Raw genomic sequence first — 17,499 nt, 5'->3', positions numbered from 1 at the left:
CCAAGGAGAGCGTGAAGGATGACGACAGGGGAGCTCTGCGGACATGGTTGGGGTGCTCCTCCCCAGCGCAAGGGGCAGCGGGGGAGAAAGCACAAAGGGGACTGTCCAAAAATGTACCAAAGCGATGGAGGCTGGGATTGAGGGCTGACCGGAGGCAAGAGCTGAGATCTCCATGGGGAATAAGAGAGGATTAGGTGGGGCTAGGCCAGGCGTTCTCACAACACATTTTTTGGTGGCTTCAGAATGCGGCCATGGTAGCCATGGTAACTCTTGCTGGTAGCCACTCTGACAATGTTTCCTAAAATACTTAATTAACTTTAGGAAAAACAAATAAATATGCACAGATATTGGTGTTCACACCTCAGCTGCTAGAAGAGGGCCTCATCCTCCCTGATTGAACTAACCTCGTTATCCCTAGCCTGATTCTTGCTTGCATATTTATACCTACCTCTGGAAATTTCCACTACATGCATCCGACGAAGTGGGTATTTGCCCACGAAAGCTTATGCTCCAATACGTTTGTTAGTCTATAAGGAGCCACAGGACTCTTTGCCGCATGCATAGATACATATCCAAATCATGGTAATTTATGTATGTTGGGTTTTTTGGGGTTTTTTTTGCAGACATAATAAAAATAATGTATAGTTGTCTCTATTCTTTACTGGACCTACACAGAATAGAAACACAAATAACGTGCTTTGCACATTCTTGTCTTTTTGTGCTGTTCTTTCTTGTGCTTTTTTTGGTTGCTTTAAAAAAAAAAAAAGATTTGCTCCGTAGTAAGTCTGTTCCTGTGAAAAATGATGCTTGTTAATACCACTCTTCAGAGCAGCAGACTTGCTAGCTAGCTGGGAGGCTGTGAAAAGCGATATTAACAAACATACAAATATCAATTCTCGCAGCAGACTTACTCAGCCCTGGCAAGCCAGGGGACAAATTAAGCCCTGGATGGGGAGATGGGCAGGGAGACAGCGGGGGCCAGGGGAGACGGATGGGGGGCTGGAAAGGCAGCAGGGGTTGAGCCAAGAGCTGGCACTTGCTGCCGCGCAGCCAGGGTCCAGGGCCAGAGCCTGCTGCCCGCCACCTCAGGGCTGAAGCCCAAAGCCCGAGCTTCACTGCCCCCGGGAAGGGGGGAATTCACGGGCAGCCTGCTCCTCTAACGTTTGTGGTTCCAGAGAGGGGCACGGCCCAACCCCTGCTGGTGGCCCTGGGGGAGGGCCCAACACTTTGCACGCCCCCCCAGTCACTGCCCAGCAGGCTGTGGCCGCAAGAAAAGCTCCAGGTGGCCGCATTTGAGAAACGAACGGGCTTTGGAGGTGAGGCAGCAAGACTTAATGGACAGACACTCCAGAGAACTAAGTTCTAGTCCAGGCTCTGTCACTAGCCCGCTAAGGGACCTTGGGCAAATCACCGCTTTGTGCCTCAGTTTCCCCGCAACCAGGAAAATGGGGATTATCATAGAGTCATAGAAATGTAGGGCCAGAAGGAACTTCAAGAGGTCATCCAGCCCAGCCCCCAAGAACACTGACCTCCTTTGTACACGGCCTTGAGATCTGCATAAGGGATCCCACCCCCCTCCGTGTCTCCTAATTCCCACCTTCTACTGCAAAATGGCACCCTCTGCCCCCCCCACAAATACCTTACCAACCCCCCAATTCACCCCGCCTCCTACCCCCCAGTTTCCCAGCCATTCACCCCACCACCCCACCCCACAGCTGGGAGGGAGGCTGCTGCTGATCCACCCCCCAGGTATCCTCCATTGGGCCCCCCATTACCTAGCAATGCCTCCATCCACCTCAGGGGTTCCCCGTTCTGCCCCCTCACTTCCCTAGCAGTCTCCCCACTGCCCCATCCTGCTACTAGAGGGGATTCCTCTCTGCCCCACCTATATCCCTAAGGTCTGCTCCCCCTCATCTCCCGCGAGGGCTCCCCTCTCTACACCCCCCAATCTCGCCCCGAGGGCTCCCCTCTCTGCTCCCCGAACCTTCCCCTCCCCCCAAGGGCTCCCCTCTCTGCCCCCCCAAGGGCTCCCCTCTCTGCCCCCAATCTCCCTCGCCCCCCGAGGGTTCTCCTCTCTACCCCTCCCACCTCCGCCCCCCAGCCCAGGGGAACCCACCTTCTCTCACGCCTGGGCAGCTGCCCAGGGGATAAAAGGCTGCGGGCTCCCTCCAGTGCCGTGCCCGCGGCTCCATGCGCAGCCACCCGCCCCCTAGCTCAGTCCTCCAATTTCCCATCATGCATCTCACACACCCCCCTCCCCCCCCCCATCATGTGGTGGAGGGGCGGGTAGGAAATGAGCAACGCGCCTGGGCTCCGCCTTTCTCCGCTGATTGGCGGGCGCGGGGCTGCGGGGCTCGAAGTTGCAACGTGAGGACGAGGGGGGATGGGGTCAGGACTCCTGGGTTCCCTCTGCAGCTCTGGGGGGGGGGGGGGTCTGGTGGGTTAGAGCAGGGGGGGCTGGGAGCCAGGACTCCTGGGTTCTCTCCAGCTCTGGGAGGGGAGGGGGGGTCTGGTGGGTTAGAGCAGGGGGGGCTGGGAGCCAGGACTCCTGGGTTCTCTCCAGCTCTGGGAGGGGAGGGGGGGTCTGGTGGGTTAGAGCAGGGGGGCTGGGAGCCAGGACTCCTGGGTTCTCTCCAGCTCTGGGAGGGGGGGTCTGGTAGGTTAGAGCAGGGGGGGCTGGGAGCCAGGACTCCTGGGTTCTCCCCGGCGCAGGCAGGGGTGGGTGGGGGGGTCTAGTGGTTAGAGCGGAGGGGGAGCCTGGGAGCTAGGACTCCTGGGTTCTCTCCCCAGCTCGGGGAGGGGAGGGGAGGGGAGTGGGGTCCAGTGGGTTAGAGCAGAAGGGGCTGGGAGCCAAGACTCCTGGGTTCTCCGCAGTTCTGGGAGGGGAGTGGGGGATCCAGGCCACTGGAGGCAGATAGCACCAGTCCCTGTGTCACAAGTCCTGTCCCCTTATCTTTGCCCTCCCCAGCACCATGCCACCGCTGTGCCAGCACCGGTGTGGGGTGTAAGCCGCCAGGAGACGGGGACTCCCCATTATCCTGCTGGCAATCAGAACCACCCACGCCCGGACATGGCACCAAACTGGATTGGAACTGGCACTGGTCGGACCCTGAGCTCCCTCCGCCAGCTGCTCCTCCAGGCCGGGCCCCAGCACGTCCCCTGCGGGCGGGGAACCTCCTCCCAGGCTAGCAAATCCAACCCCGAGGGGCTGGGGTCAAAAATGACTCAGCTCAAGAACAAGGCAGAGAAGAGGAGGAGGCAGCGGGAGAGGCTGGAGTCCATTGAAGCCGGCATGGCCCGGAGGCAGGAGGTAGGGAGCGCTCTCCCCTGGCAGTCGGTGCTGGCCCCAGTGCGGTGCTAGGGGGCGCTGTGGTGCAGGGAATGGGGGTGGGGCTCAGTAGGGGGCGCTTTCCCCTCTCAGTTGGTGCTGACCCCAATGCCCTGTCTTGGGTGAAACTAAAGACCCACTTTTAACTCCAAGAGAGGACATTATTTTTCCTTTTCTGTGACCCTGCTTTGCAGAGTTGCTGTGTGCCTTCTATGCAGCTGCCCCACCCCAGAAGTGGCTGCATTTCAGCACCATGAGTGCAATACCTGTACAGTGTTGCTGTGGTCTGTTTTCCCCTAGCAGCTCCACCCCAGAGGTGGCTGCATTTCAGTGCTACAAGATCAATCCCTGTGCAGTGTTGCTGGGGGCTGTTACCCAGCTGCCCCACTCAAGAGGTAGCTGCATTTCAGTTCAGAGCGACCTCCCCTATAAATCTCCTCTGTGATAAATGGCATAGGTTCAATATCTGTTATTCTGTAGCGCGGCAAAGTCAGATCTATGCAATCATCCCCAGTATGGAACCTGGTTCATATCCCAGCATCGTCTTGGGTGCATTTGGTTTTTTTCCCCAGGTACTTCAGGGGCAGGCCAAGGCGTGGGCTCCGAAAGACGTGGTTCTGTATGACATCCCAACGGCTGCCGGTCAGAAGAAAGGTATGATGGGAAAATGTAACCCCTCATGGACCCCTCTGCCCCACAGCTGGCGTGAGAGCATTCTGTGCAGGGTCCATCAGTCCACAGCCTCGCTGTGTCTCTCCATTCCTTAGGCCAGGCACTGCCCCTGCCCCTATAGAGACTTTGTTGGGGGCCTCTCTCTTCGTGGCTAACCGTATGCTGGGTCTCTCCCTAGACACTTCCGTGCCCCTGCCGGCTGCTTACAGCCCCCGCTATGTGGAAGCCGCGTGGTACGGGTGGTGGGAGAAGGAAGGATTCTTCAAACCAGAATATCAGGTAAAAACATCCCACGGAATCAGAGTCCCACCCTTGACATGGGTGGTGACAGGGCTCAAAGCTGCACTAGGGGGTGCTCCCCCCTCACAGTGCTGACCCCAACGCAGCACTAGGGGATGTTGTGCTGCAGGGAGCAGGGCGGGGGGCTCAGCAGGGTGGGGTTCCCCCTCACAGTGCTGGCCCCAGCCATGCAGTAGGGGGGGCTGTGCTGGTTAAAACACCCTCTCTCTGTGTCTCAGAGCCGGCAGCCCCATAAGAAACCAGAAACCTTCTCCCTCTGCATCCCCCCACCCAACGTCACGGGGTCCCTGCACCTGGGCCATGCCCTCACGGTAGCCATCGAGGACTCACTGGTGCGATGGTGAGTAGGGGCTCAGAGGGGTGGGGAATGGGCTATGGGGCCTTACCCCTCTGGCCCCGAGGCGGGGCACTGGCTGGCCCGGGGAGGGGTGGGTTGTGGCACACAGGGCCTGGCTGGTGGCTCTCCTACTTGTGTTTCAGGCGCAGGATGCAGGGCTGCCAGGTGCTATGGGTGCCGGGATCGGATCACGCTGGAATTGCCACTCAGGTGAGATTAGAGGGAAAAGGGACTGGGCGCGTCTACACTGCTGGGGCTCCAGCGCCTCCCCGAGCAGCCGCGGAGAGGGCAATGGAAGCATTAGTCCACCGGCATGGCTACGTTGGCATGAGGGGTCAGGTCGGCAGAGCTACAGCGTTCCGGGGCGTGGGATTTTCACACTCCTGAATAATGGAGCTAAGTCGGCCAAAATTATAAGTGTAGGTCGAGCTATGGTGGGTGTGTGCTGGAGGGAATCAACGCTGTGCATGGTGCTGAAATGCAGCCACCTCTGGGGTGAGGCAGTGGGGGGGAACAGCCCCAGCAACGCTGCACAGGGATTGCTCTTGTAGCACTGAAATGCAGCCACCTCTGGGGTAGGGCAGCCGTGCTGTCTGTGTGTGTGTGTGTGTGTGTGTGTGTGTGTGTGTGTGTGTGTTCCTGCTCTGTGTGTGTCTCCCTCTCTCTGGTGACTCTCCCTTCTCCCCCGGCAGGCGGTGGTGGAGCGCAAGCTCTGGAAGGAGAGGGGCACCCTGCGGCAGGACCTGACACGAGGGGAATTCCTCGCTGAGGTCTGGAAATGGAAAGAGGAGTGAGTGCAGCTGTGGCGTCGCCGGCCTGAGTCTATGCTGGTCTTGGTGGGGGCAATAGGGGGTGCTGGGCTTCAGAGAGCGAGACAGGGGCTCCGTGGGGGGTGCTGGCCCCAGTGCCCCTGTGTGGTTCAGTAGGGGGCGCTCTCCCCTGGCAGCTAGTGCTGACCCCAATGACCAAGTGCGGCCCTAGGAGGCTCTGTGCTGCAGAGAGCAGGGCTGGCACTCTCCCCTGGCAGTCAGTGCTGTAAATCAATGTTTCTTTCTCTGATCAGGAAAGGGGACGAGATTTTCCGACAGCTCAAGGCTCTGGGGGCATCTCTGGACTGGGACCGAGTCTGCTTCACCATGGACACTGTGAGTGTCTGATGTGCAAAGATGCAACTGTTCGTGATCCAGGACTCCTGGGTTCTCTCCCCAGTTCTGGGAGGGGAGTGGGGTCTCTCTGGTTGGTCTTGGGACGTGCCCATGCGAATACAATTCCCTTCGCCCACACAGGAGTTCTCAGCGGCTGTGGCAGAGGCGTTTGTGCGATTGCACGAGGAGGGGCTGGTGTACCGCAAGCAGCGCCTGGTGAACTGGTCGTGTGCCCTGCGCTCCGCCATCTCCGACATGGAGGTGAGTGCGTGGTCTGGGGGGCAGCGCTGGGAATTGGGGGTGGGTTGTATCTTGGAGGGCTGTAGTTGGAGGAGAGCAGTGTGGTCCCCCCAAAAGTCTCGTGACACAGTCTCTCCCCGGCAGGTGGAGACCCGGCAGCTCCGGGGTCGGACTGTGCTCCCTGTGCCCGGCTGCCCAGCCCCGGTGCCCTTTGGATTGATGTTCACCTTTTCCTACAAAGTGGATGGACAGGAGGGTGAGTTTCCAAGCTCAATGCAAGTGGGGATGGCAGGTGTTCCCCAGCTGCCCCACCTCAGAGGTGGCTGCATTTCAGCACTGGGTGAGCGATCCCTGGGCAGTGTTGCTGTGTGACTCTTCCCCAGCGGCCCCACCCCAGCTGTGGTTTTTTTTCATGGTAATAATCCAGCCCCATATGGTCACCCTCTTTCTGTCTCTCCCTTGCCCTGTCTCTGTGTCGGGGGAAGACGAGGAGCTCCCTGTGGCCACCACCCGCCCAGAGACGATGCTGGGGGATGTGGCTGTGGCCGTCCATCCCAATGACCCACGGTTCATGGTAAGGGGTGGAGGGGGGGGTGTCTGGGATGAAGGAGGCAGGGTGTCTCGCCGGTGAGAGGTCATCTCCATGGAGACAGGGTGGAGCCACTTTGGGGCAGAGAATAAGTTGTCTCCTTGGAGAAGGGGGCGGGGTTTGGGGGGAAGGCGGCATCCTCTCCATGGCGACAGGGATTGAGTCTCATGGGGCAGAAGGGTGAAAAGTCATCTCCATGGAGACAGACTGGTGTCGCCTGAGAGACAGGGGCAGGGTCTCTTTGGGGGGAGAAGCGGGTGTGGTCTCATGGGGAGGAAGGCAGAGTCATCACTATGGAGATGAAGTTTATCGTCATGGAGACTGTCGTCTCTGGGGTCGGGGCAGGCTCTCTGGAGGAGAAGGGAGGGTCATTGCCATGGAGGGGGGTGGGGTATCCATGGAGTTTAAAGTGGGGGATCACTGGAAGTGTCGGGGCGTAATGGATCATGGCTTTGAGTCTCCCTTTTTATTTTGACAGCACCTGCACGGCAAGTGGCTCCGGCACCCGTTCACTGGGCGCCTCCTGGCCATCATCACGGACCCCTTGGTGGAGCAAGACGTGGGCACAGGTAAGCCCCAGGCCCCTCAGCCTTATCAGGTCTCCGAGTTGTGCACTAGCTGGAAGGTGGCTGTATTGGTGTGAGTTGTGGATCCAGTTGGTGTGAGCAGTGGGATCCAGATCTCAGAGGTTCTTTCCTCTCCACCATGCCCTCTGCAGGAGCCGTGAAGGTGACACCGGCGCACAGCCATGCCGACTACGAGCTGGGCAAGCAGCATGGGCTGCCCCTGGTCTCTGTGATTGGGGAGGATGGGGCCATGACAGCTGAGTGTGGAGACTGGCTCCAGGTAATGACACCCCTCAATCCTGACCCACAGCCCTCTGCTGTCCCAGCCCTGGACTTCCTCCTGCCGCTCAGTCTACTTGTGCCCCTCAGTCCCAAACTGCAGCCCCTGTTTTACCCCTACTGTTCCTTTCCAGGGCCTGAATCGCTTCGTGGCTCGCGAGAAAGTGGTGTCTGCCTTGAAGGAGAGAGGCCTGTACCGGGGTATGAAGGATCATGCCATGGTGCTGCCCCTCTGCAGGTAGTACACCCCCTTACTGATGGAGCATGATGCTGGGGAGTGGAGGGGGTTCAGTAGGGGGTGCTCTCCCCTTGCTGTCAGTGTTGTCCCCAATGCCCTAGTGTGGCGCTTGGGGGCGCTGCGCTGCAGGGAGCGGGTAGGAAGTACCAGGATATTACAAATGAATCTATCTCTCTTTTTCCATCCCACAGTCGCTCCGGGGATGTGATTGAGAACCTGCTGAAGAGCCAGTGGTTTCTCCAGTGTGAGGGAATGGCCCAGAGAGCCCTGGAGGTGAGGGGTCCCCTAATGGTCACTGCCGCATGGCCACCACTAAGCCCAGGGAGTCCTGACTCTCAGCCCTCCCCTGCTCTAACCACTAGTTTACCTGACCTTGATTTAAGCCGTGATGGTGCCTTCTTATTGGACTGCACAAATCACTGAGGCATAGGCTGTAAGAGTTAATCTTGCTCTAGATGGGATTTACAGAAGAATCTCCTGATGGTGTTTGGTGGCAGTAGTGGGATACAGGATTCTCTCCTGAGAACTTCCCTAGTTCTGGGGGCTGTAGTGCAGCTTGGTCTGTCTGCCCTCTTGGAGGTTCTGCTGTCCAAGACAGGTTAGCTCAGGGGTGGGCAAACTTTTTGGCCCGAGGGCCACATCTGGGTGGGGAAATGGCTTGCAGGGCAGGGGGTTGGGGTGCGGGGTGTGGGAGGGGGTGTGGTGTGCAGGAAGGGTCTCAGGGCAAGGAGTTGGAGAAGAGGAGGGGTGTGGGGTGCAGCAGGGGGCTCAGATCAGGGGGCTCAGGACAGGGAGTTGGGATGCAGCAGGGGTTCAGGCTCTGGCCCAGTGCCACTTACCTGGAGCGGCTCTGGGATGGCAGCAGTGCGCACCGGAGCCAGGGCAGGCTCCCTGCCTGCTGGCCCCGGCTCCGGCACCGCACTGCTACGGGAAGCGGCCAGCACCATGTCCCTGCACGGCCTCTGGGGGTGGGGGGGTGCAGAGGGCTTCGCATGTTTCCCTCTCCTGTGGGTACCTCCCTCGAAGCTCCCATTGGCCGTGGTAATCTGTTCCTGGCCAATGGGAACTTTTGAGGGAGGTACCCACAGGCAAGAGCAGTGTGCGGAGCTCTTTGCCGCCCCAAGGGCTGCAGGGACATGGTGTGGCCAATTCCCAGAGCAGCGCAGGGCCACGGGGGTGCCAATCCCACGGGCTGGATCCAAAGCCCCAAGGGGCCGGATCTGGCCCACGGGCCGTAGTTTGCCCACCCCGGGTTAGCTCATCAGTCTCTGTCTCGCCCCTCAGGCTGTGGAGTCAGGGCGTCTGAAACTCATCCCGAAATTTCATGAGAAGAACTGGCGAACGTGGCTGTCCAACATCAGGTGAGGGGAGTTCTGCCCCACTCTAATCATTAGACCCTCCTCCCCCTCCAGAGCTGCAGATAGAACCCAGGAGTCCTGGTGTCCAGCCCTACCTGCTGTAACCCACTAGACCCCCTGACTCTCCCAGAGTGGGGATAGAGCCCAGGAATCCTGAGTATCAGCCTCCCCCTCCCCTCCCAGACCTGGGGTAGAACCCAGGAGTCTGGACTCCCAGGCTCCACCCCTCTCCTTTCTGGAGCAGGATCCATCTTTGTCTAGTTTGTGAGCAACCCTACAATAACAAACTGGCGTGTCAATAATTCAAGGGGAAGGCCGGCTCCTTAGCTCAATCTGGAATGGCTCACGATCACCCCTTGTGGCCAACTGGGGAACTGGCATTAAACAAACAATCTTATTGGCTTTATTTGCTTTATTGTAGCGATTGGTGCGTCTCCCGCCAGCTGTGGTGGGGCCATCAGATTCCAGCCTATCAGGTCTCTGTCTCAGGGTCATGTGACTTAGGCAAGGTGAGATATTTGCTTATCTGGCATGTTACTGGCTGTGGGGGGAAGCTCCTGGCTATGCCAGCCCCAGCCTCTCCCAGCAGGGGGCGCTGTGGGGAGTGGGGCAGGGACTCTGGCTGTGGGGGAAGCTCCAGGTTACTCAACAGGGGGCACTTTAGCTAATTTACTTGCATCTCTTGTCACGCGTTTATTAACAGGATGGGAGTGATGCATTGTGGGTAGTGGGCAGGACAGAGGCGGAAGCCCGCAGAAAAGCCTCAGAGATTTTGAAGAAACCGGAAGAGGAATTGGAGCTGGTGAGAGGTGAAGAGAAGGGCCTCTGGGGGTGACCCTGGCAAGGAAGGAGGGGGTAAAGCCTCAAGTAACAAATGGGGCAAAGTCCCAGAGCTTCTCACTTCCCCCGTGCACTCACTTTTCATCCCTGTCTGCTTTAGGACCTTCTTTTGGTGGTTGCAGTGGGATACACAAAATTTCACCCATTTACATAGGCTGTTACCCAGAATGCTTGGCTTATTCCAGAGCAGGCCGTGGTGTCCCCATTCTGGAATGGAGGGAATGCCCTGTAATTTTGGGGGTGCTCCTGTGGGCAAATAAACCCAGAGTTGTTTCCTGTAGTGACCCCACCTTGTTTCATACCCAGAGAAATTGGGGTAGTGCCCTACCCTAAGGGAGGCAGGCGAGACCATGCAGAGATAAAGGAAACTACCCAATACTGAGGAACTCGTTTGTTATTGTAGGGTCCCCAGTGTGCTGCCTCTTTTGCTAACCTACCAAGCAGCTCGTTGGCTGATGCTCTGTGCTTGTGTCTCCAGATGCTGATGTCCTGGATACCTGGTTCTCTTCTGCTCTCTTCCCCTTCGCGGCGCTGGGCTGGCCCCGTAAGGTGAGCAACACAGAGAGCAAAGGGGACAGGTGGGATGCCGGGCTCGATGGGTCCATTGCTCTGCTCAGGGTTGGCTCACTCCTTCTCTTCCTCCCCCCGCAGGTTGGAGACCTCCAGGAATTCTATCCCAGCAACCTCTTGGAGACAGGCAGCGACCTGCTCTTCTTCTGGGTGGCTCGGATGGTGATGCTGGGGGAGCAGCTGACTGGAGAGCTGCCATTCTCCCAGGTATGCGGGGCAGGGACAGCCCAGGGCTGAGATAACGGGGCTGTGGGTTGGGATCGAGGAGCGCTGGCAGAGCTATGGGGGGAACCCATGCCTGGGATAATGGGGTCTGCGGTTCTCTCTCTTTCCAGGTTTTCCTGCACTCCCTGGTGCGTGATGCTCATGGCCGGAAGATGAGTAAATCGCTGGGGAATGTCGTAGACCCACTGGACGTCATTCACGGGGCCTCCCTGCAGGTACCGCATCCGCCACCCTCCCCGAGACGCCCTATGACAACAAACTGACCCCTGCAGCATCCCAACAGAGACCCTGTGACAACAAACCGGGCCCTGCGTCTCGTCCCCCGCCCCGAGAGACCCTACAATAACAAACTAGAACCTGCATTTCCCGCCCCCCCTGAAGAGAGACCCTACTATAACAAACTGGACCCTGCATTCCACCCCCAGAGAGACCCTGCAATGAAAAACAGGGCCCTGCATTTACCCCCCCCAACACCCTCTCACCAAGAGAGACCCTACAATAACTGGCCCCTGCATATTTCTCCCCACCACCCCAGTGAAACCCTACTATTCAAAAAAAACCAAACAACACAAAATCCATGCTCCAGGCACCCCTATAATAACAAACTGGCTCTCCCAGCCCCTCCAGGGGACCCTACAGTAACAAACTGACCTACACTCACCAGAGACCCTACAAAAACACATCACTCCCTGTAACGCCTGCCCCGATGAGGCTCTCTCCTCGTTGCAGGATTTGCAGGGGCGGCTGCGAGATGGGAACCTGGACCCCCGAGAGGTGGCCATAGCTGTGGAGGGACAGGTGGGTCCTTCCCCTCCCTCGTGCTGCCCCACTGACCCCCTGCCCCCATTCCCTTCAGTCAGCTCCTCCCCTTCATATCATCACCCTTCCATTCCAGAGACGAGACTTCCCCAAGGGGATCCCCGAATGCGGCACTGACGCCTTGAGATTCGCGCTGTGCTCCCATCGAGTCCAAGGTGAGAGCCCTCTAGGGGGCGCTAGCTCTGACCCTGCCTCGGGTGCGGGGACTGGCTTGCTCAGAGAATGGGACATGGGGCCTTTCTCCTCTAGGGGGCACTGGCTCTGATCCGGCCCCGGGGCAGGGCACTGGCTGGATTGGGGGCTGGGATTGGGGCTTTTCCCCACTTCTCTACGTTGCCCCCAGGGGACGACATTAACCTGGATGTGGCCACGGTGCTGAGCTCCCGGCACTTCTGCAACAAGGTGTGGAACGCCGTTCGATTTACTCTGGGGGCACTGGGAGAAGGGTTTGCCCCACGGAACCCGGAGGAGGTAATGGGGTGTTTTGGGGGTGGGGAGGAGTTACAGGCAGCATTGGTTCCCTCTGCTGGCTGTGGGTGGAACTCCAGGGGTCAGTATAATGGGGAGGAGGGGGCACAGGGTACCAATGGCTCCTTCTGCTAGGTACATGTGGTATTGCAGGGGGTAGTATAATGGGTGAACATGGATGTATCTGGCACGGTCTGCTGGGGACAAGGTGCATGGCAGGGAGGTGGGGAAATACTGGGTCTATGTGGTGCCCTCTGCTAGGCTTGGGTGGTATTCCAGGGAGGCAGCAATGAGCCCCAGAGATTTCTGTAACTCGGGCTGGAGTCAATCCTCTATCCCTCCCAGGTCTGCCCCAGCTCCCCCATGGACCGATGGATCCTTAGCCGTCTCTACCACACTGCAGTGGACTGCGGCCAGAGGTTCAGGGAATACGAGCTGCATTTGGTCACATCCACCATCCACCACTTCTGGCTGCACAATTTCTGCGACGTCTACTTGGTGAGTGAGTGTCGGTTCTCCTCTGGTCTGGAAGGGAATCCTGCCTGCACGGCTCTGTGTAGGGAGTTTTGTTCAGTCTCACCCTAGCCCCTGTTTCTGCCTGTTTATAAAAAATATATGCTCAAAAAGAAGCAGATCAGGATTGAGGGGTCTGGGACGCCTGTGGGTCAGGATTGAGGGGTACAGGTAGACCGGGGGAGGGGGGATACCAAATGAGATGCCTCAGTGTCTTGGTCCCATCTATGAGATCCTTTGTTTATCCTTCCAACCTACCTATCTAAACCATCATCCAGTCTTCCCCCCAACTTTCTAACATACCCACCCCAACGTAGCCAGCCGTCCGCCCACCCCAACGCAGCAAGCCATCCAGCCGTCCAACCGTCCGCCCACCCCAATGCAGCCAGCCGTCCAACCGTCCGACCAACCCAGCTCAACCCATCATCTCCAACCACCCACTGTCCGACCCATCATATCCAACCCCCCGTCCCACCTATTTAGCCCATCCATCCAACACAATCTATCCACCCCGCTACCTAAGCTGTCGCCACCCTGGTATATGGCCTCTCCTTCCCTTGGCAGGAGTCGGTGAAGCCCGTGTTGCAGAGCAGGGATCGATCCCAGATCCTGCAGACCCGCCAGGTGCTCCTCAGCTGTGCCGACCTGGGCCTGCGGCTCCTCTCGCCCTTCATGCCCTACCTGGCGGAGGAGCTGTGGCAGCGGCTCCCCAAGCCGGATGCGGACTCTGCTCCCAGCCTCTGCGTGGCCGGATACCCCAGCGCTGAGCAGCTGGTGGGTGAGCTCTGGGCGCCGAACGGGAAGGGGTGGCTCAGTGGAGAGGGGGTTGGGACCTGGGGGGGGGGGGGGGGTCTGAGTTCAGTTCCCAGCCCTGCCCCTGCCTGCCTGTGTCATCGTGGGCAAGTCACTGAATCTCTGTGAAACAGGAAGAGTAGTAATAATAATAACCCACCCCTTGTCTAGTAGACAGTGAGCTCTGTGGGGAGGGACTCTCTCTCTGTGTATCTATCTGTGCAGCGCCCGGCACAACGGGGACCTGATCTCAGCTGGGGCTTTTCTATGTTCTGTAACACAATAATTAACAGCATCACAAGTGAGGGGTCGCTGCTTTGTTACTGTAGCTTTGATTATAAACCCTTGGTCTTTGCTAGCAGTAGGTACAAAGAGGTTGGGGAGTTTGGGCGTGGGGGAGAAACACTGGTTTGTTTTTGTGGGGTTACTTATAACACTTGATATTTACTATCAGTAGATCCACAGAGGTATGAGCTGGCGCCGGTTGGTTATTGTAAAGTTGCCAGGCACATGTAGATCCGCAGAAGTAGGAGCCAATGCTGGTTTGTTATTGTAGGGTTGACTATAAACTCCTGGACTTTAAGAGCTGCAGAGAGCACTTTGGGGGTGAGAGGTGCTGGTTTGTTACTGTAGGGTTGCTCATGAACAGTCAGGCCTGGACTCCAGTAGGACCTGTGGGAAGCAGACTTGGGCAGCGCTGCTTCCTGGTGGGGCACATCGGAAACCCCTGAATTCTCTTCTCTTTGCTGCAGGCCCATTGGTGTCGTCCCGCGGATGAGGACGACTTCCTGCTGGCGCAGGAAGTGGTGCGGGTGGCTCGCGCACTGAGGGTGACCTACCGGCTGACGAGAGCCCGGCCACCCGGTGAGCAGAGGGGATTTCTGCCCATAGGGGCAGGAGGGAGTTCATGCCCCATGGCCTCTGCGCTGAGCTTGCCAATGACAGGCACTGGTTGTTTTGGAACCTGGCTAAATTGCCTTGTCCCTACAGGACACGGGGGGGAGGAGGGGCGGAGGCGGCGCTGGGGTGCAGCCCATAGGGGACTTCAATTCCCAGAATGCACTGGGAAAGCAGCCTCACCCCATTGGCCGCCACCCTGGCTCTAGCACAGGAGTTCTCATTACATGGGGGGTCGCAAGCTGTCCCTAAAGCCCGCTTTGCATCCAGCATTGATAATGGTGTTAAATATATAAAAAAGTGTTTTTCATTTATGAGGGGGGGTTGCACTCAGAGGTTTGCTGTGTGAAAGGGGTCACCAGTACAAACGTTTGAGAACTACTGCCCTAGCACCATCATGTCCACCTGATGTGATGGGTGTGGCCTGTGGGGGACTACAATTCCCAGAATGCACTGGGAGGAGAGCATTAGCTCCATTGGTTCTAGCCTTATCTTGTATGGTTGCCCCATATGGATAAGATGGTGGCTGTGCCCCACTGGGGGAGACTGCAATTCCCCAGCGTGCACTGGGAGAGCAACCTTAGCACATTGGCTGCCAACCTGGCTCTAGCCCTGTTTGATCCCTCCAACATGGTGGGTATGGCCAATCAGGACTACAATTTCCAGCATGCCCTGGGAGGGCTGCCCTGCCCCATTGGCTGATGGGCGCTCTCTCTCTTGTCCCTGCAGTCTACCTGGTGTGCTCAGAGCCAGCTGCCCACAGGGTGTATGAGGAATACAGGGAGCCCCTGCAAACCCTGTCCCTGGCTGGCTCTCTGGAGCTTCGCCCCTCCTCCAAGGGGGCGGAGTCTCCTGTGGGCTGGGTGCGGGGGAGTGTGAACGATCACACTGAGATCTATATGGACATGCAGGTAAGAGCCAAACGCAAGCTTCCGGCATCGGGGCAGGTTGGGATGGAGGGCAGGGGGTCAGGAAGAACACTGGATAGTGTTGCTCAGTGAGAGGCATTGTGGGAGAGGTTATGGCTTCCTCTGGCCATTGCAACAGGTGGGATACTGGGCTAGATGAGCCCGTGGCTCTGATCTGGGGTGGCAGAGGGCAGGGAAGGATCCCAGGCTAGATGGGTCTCTGGGACCTTGCATTTGGCGAGGGGTTAGAGGAAGCCGGGGAGCAGTGTTCAGAGATCAGGGGCCCATTGGGGAGAAGGCACAGAGCTGGTCAGGAATGTCCTGATGGTGAGACGACTCAGGCTACAGTTCCCATTGCCTAGGGGGTTAACTAGGCTCTTGGCTTGAGGTTGCACCACATCCCTCGAGGAAATTATTTCCGTAGCGGGAATGTGGCTGTATTGCCATAATGGGGTATACTCTGGGATTGAACCTGGGTCCTGAAAAACCCATCCTCAAGCTCTTCTGCTAAAGGACTCCTCCCCCAACACCACTAAGCTGTGGTGTTGGCAACAGGATGCTATACCCAGTGTCACCACTAGAGGGTGACATGAACACACACGTTTAACGCTTGTATTACTCTACGCCTGGCCGTTTCTTACCATCCTTTCCTGACAATCCCAGGGGCTGGTTGACCCCGAGGCAGAGCTCCCCAGGCTAGCATCCCGTAAGAAGAAGCTGGAGCACCAGATATTGGAGCTCATGGCACAGACCCAGGCATCTGGCTACCAGAAGAAGGTCTCGCTGAGAGCCCGGGCAGAGTGTCAGCAGAAGGTGATGGATGGCAGTAGCTGGTGGGGTTTATGTCTGGTTGAAATGCTTTTAAAATATTTATTCAATGGGAAAAAAAGCCTTTTTCCTACATTCACATTTTCACCTTCTTGATTATTATTTTGTAACTATTGGGGGGGGGAGGGGGGGAGGGTTGAATTTTTTAAAGCAAAACATTTTTCCTGAAAATTTTGCTTATTTTTAATCAAAACTTTCTCTTTGTTTTCCCCAAGTTTCAAAACTAACAATTTTTTTTGAAAACCATTTGTTTAAATTATTTCCAGTGGATTTTTTTAACCCCACCCTGTGATTTCAACAGACTCAGATTAATAAAAGAAACCATTTGAGAGATTTTTTAGGAAATGAGAAACGAACACACTTGATTTTAAACCAGGCAAAAAGGGCAAGAAAAAACATTTTTGAATTTTCAAAATTTCTTAGGCAAATGTTTTTCTTCTGTATGTATGAGAGAGAGAGGCTTGATCCAACTGCTGGGGTGGGTGGGTGTGTGCATGCACGCGCGCATATATTCCTCTGTGTGTGTATCCGTGTGTACATATTTTACCGTGTGTATGCGTAAGTGTATTTTCCATTCCAGCACTAGAAGGGAGTGTGTGATGCCCATTTTGGTCACTCCCTAGTGGCTTTGAGAGAGAATTTGGAAGGGTGTCCATGCGCCCATGTACAAATGACAGGTGAATTTGGAGGTAGGGTGGATATGAGTGTGTGTGTGTGTGTGTGTGTGTGTGTGTGTGTGTGTATCGATCCCCGTGATGAGTGAATTTGGAGGTGTGGGGGGTGTCGGCGATGAAGGACGTGATTACGTTGATCAGATCTGGATTCCCCTCTCCCTCCCCCCGGTAGATTTCCTCTCTCCGGACTGAGCTGGCACAGCTGAATCAGGCCCTGGAGAGCTTCGGCCGCATGGCAGCAGGGTTGGGAACACCTCCATCAGCGGCTGTTTAATGAGTCGCCTCTGGGCAAACTGGATCCGTCGCTGCTGGATGTGGAAGGGACCCAGGCGATCGGGCAGCCAGAGACCGGGTTGTAATGCTGAGGATCAACGTGGCTGAGATGCGAAGAGTCTTGAAGGCCTGTAGGGGGCCAGCTGCAGGGGGTCACTCGTGCTGCAGAGCAGGACTGTGGGTGCAAAGTACCAGAGCGCAGGTGCTGACTGGTCTCCCCTGGCCACCAGGGGTCACAGTCATGCCACGGATGGTGGAAATAAGCCAATTTCTAAGGGGCAGAGGAAACTGCCCTGTCTGGGTGCATGGCACATCCCTTTTCCCCCTCTAACCTCAGGGCAGGGCTCACTTACCTCTAGGGGGGGCCGTGACCCTCAGGCTCTGCCCCCGCCCCCAAGAGAGCAGTTCAGATTGAATGGCCTCTGGGCTTGGATTTCCTTCAGGATCCACCCCAGAACCAGCTTTTTTTTGTCAAACCAGGTGCATCCCAGGGGGCAGATTTCACGGACCTATAGCATGTTCATCTTTAATTGGTTCTCCATTTTATGGAAATGAGGTGTGGCCCCTTAAGCTTCTGGGAAAATAAGCCAGCGGGTTGGTGGGGAAGTTGGGTAACCCATTAAAACTGATGGGGAACTAA

The 17,499-nt window shown here is 57.1% G+C and overlaps 2 protein-coding genes and 1 pseudogene across 6 annotated transcripts in view; 2 read left to right on the top strand and 1 right to left on the bottom strand.

Annotated features, from left to right (window-relative positions):
• Nucleotides 1-2,356, bottom strand: part of GTF2H4 (general transcription factor IIH subunit 4) — a 15,334-nt gene extending 12,978 nt beyond the window's left edge. Inside the window, exon 1 of one of the 3 annotated variants that reach the window (XM_038371169.1) lies at nt 2,117-2,356. The gene's annotated coding sequence lies outside the window, so the exon portion shown is untranslated. The remainder of the gene's footprint in view (nt 1-2,116) is intronic. The other 2 variants (XM_038371170.2, XM_043496884.1) reach the window with 2 other exon arrangements.
• Nucleotides 1-17,499, top strand: part of LOC119842653 — a 1,040,433-nt pseudogene that overhangs the window by 286,645 nt on the left and 736,289 nt on the right.
• VARS2 (valyl-tRNA synthetase 2, mitochondrial) lies at nt 2,291-17,499 on the top strand. Of its 3 annotated transcripts, none has more exons than XM_038371167.2 (30): nt 2,291-2,367; nt 2,969-3,310; nt 3,901-3,982; nt 4,179-4,279; nt 4,519-4,640; nt 4,781-4,847; nt 5,330-5,427; nt 5,701-5,782; nt 5,924-6,043; nt 6,167-6,278; nt 6,508-6,596; nt 7,090-7,180; nt 7,330-7,457; nt 7,591-7,694; nt 7,886-7,967; nt 8,979-9,055; nt 9,474-9,561; nt 9,756-9,861; nt 10,371-10,441; nt 10,544-10,669; nt 10,798-10,902; nt 11,417-11,485; nt 11,583-11,661; nt 11,850-11,977; nt 12,320-12,472; nt 13,052-13,261; nt 14,032-14,143; nt 14,906-15,087; nt 15,748-15,897; nt 16,759-17,499. In XM_038371167.2, the coding sequence occupies exons 2-30, from the start codon at nt 3,071-3,073 to the stop codon at nt 16,858-16,860; spliced, it is 3,276 nt and encodes a 1,091-aa protein (XP_038227095.1). In that variant the 5' UTR covers nt 2,291-2,367; nt 2,969-3,070; the 3' UTR covers nt 16,861-17,499. The 3 variants fall into 3 exon arrangements, 2 of the variants coding, with proteins under 2 accessions (XP_038227095.1, XP_043352563.1); XM_043496628.1 differs by having other exon boundaries at nt 2,357-2,388; XR_005288794.1 differs by lacking the exons at nt 15,748-15,897; nt 16,759-17,499 and having other exon boundaries at nt 13,052-13,265; nt 14,906-15,044.

This window comes from Dermochelys coriacea, chromosome 14 (assembly GCF_009764565.3).
Source record: "Dermochelys coriacea isolate rDerCor1 chromosome 14, rDerCor1.pri.v4, whole genome shotgun sequence".
Classification (NCBI taxonomy): Eukaryota; Metazoa; Chordata; order Testudines; family Dermochelyidae; genus Dermochelys; species Dermochelys coriacea.
The sequence above is the reverse complement of the archived record's forward strand: the minus strand, read 5'-3'. Positions and strand labels throughout refer to the sequence as shown.

Coding starts and splice junctions, on each gene's coding strand:
- VARS2 (XM_038371167.2), top strand. CDS start 3,071: ATGGCACCAAACTGGATTGGAACTGGCACTGGTCGGACCCTGAGCTCC. Junction 5,783..5,923: donor TCTGCTTCACCATGGACACT/GTGAGTGTCTGA, acceptor TCGCCCACACAG/GAGTTCTCAGCGGCTGTGGC. Junction 6,597..7,089: donor CCAATGACCCACGGTTCATG/GTAAGGGGTGGA, acceptor TTATTTTGACAG/CACCTGCACGGCAAGTGGCT.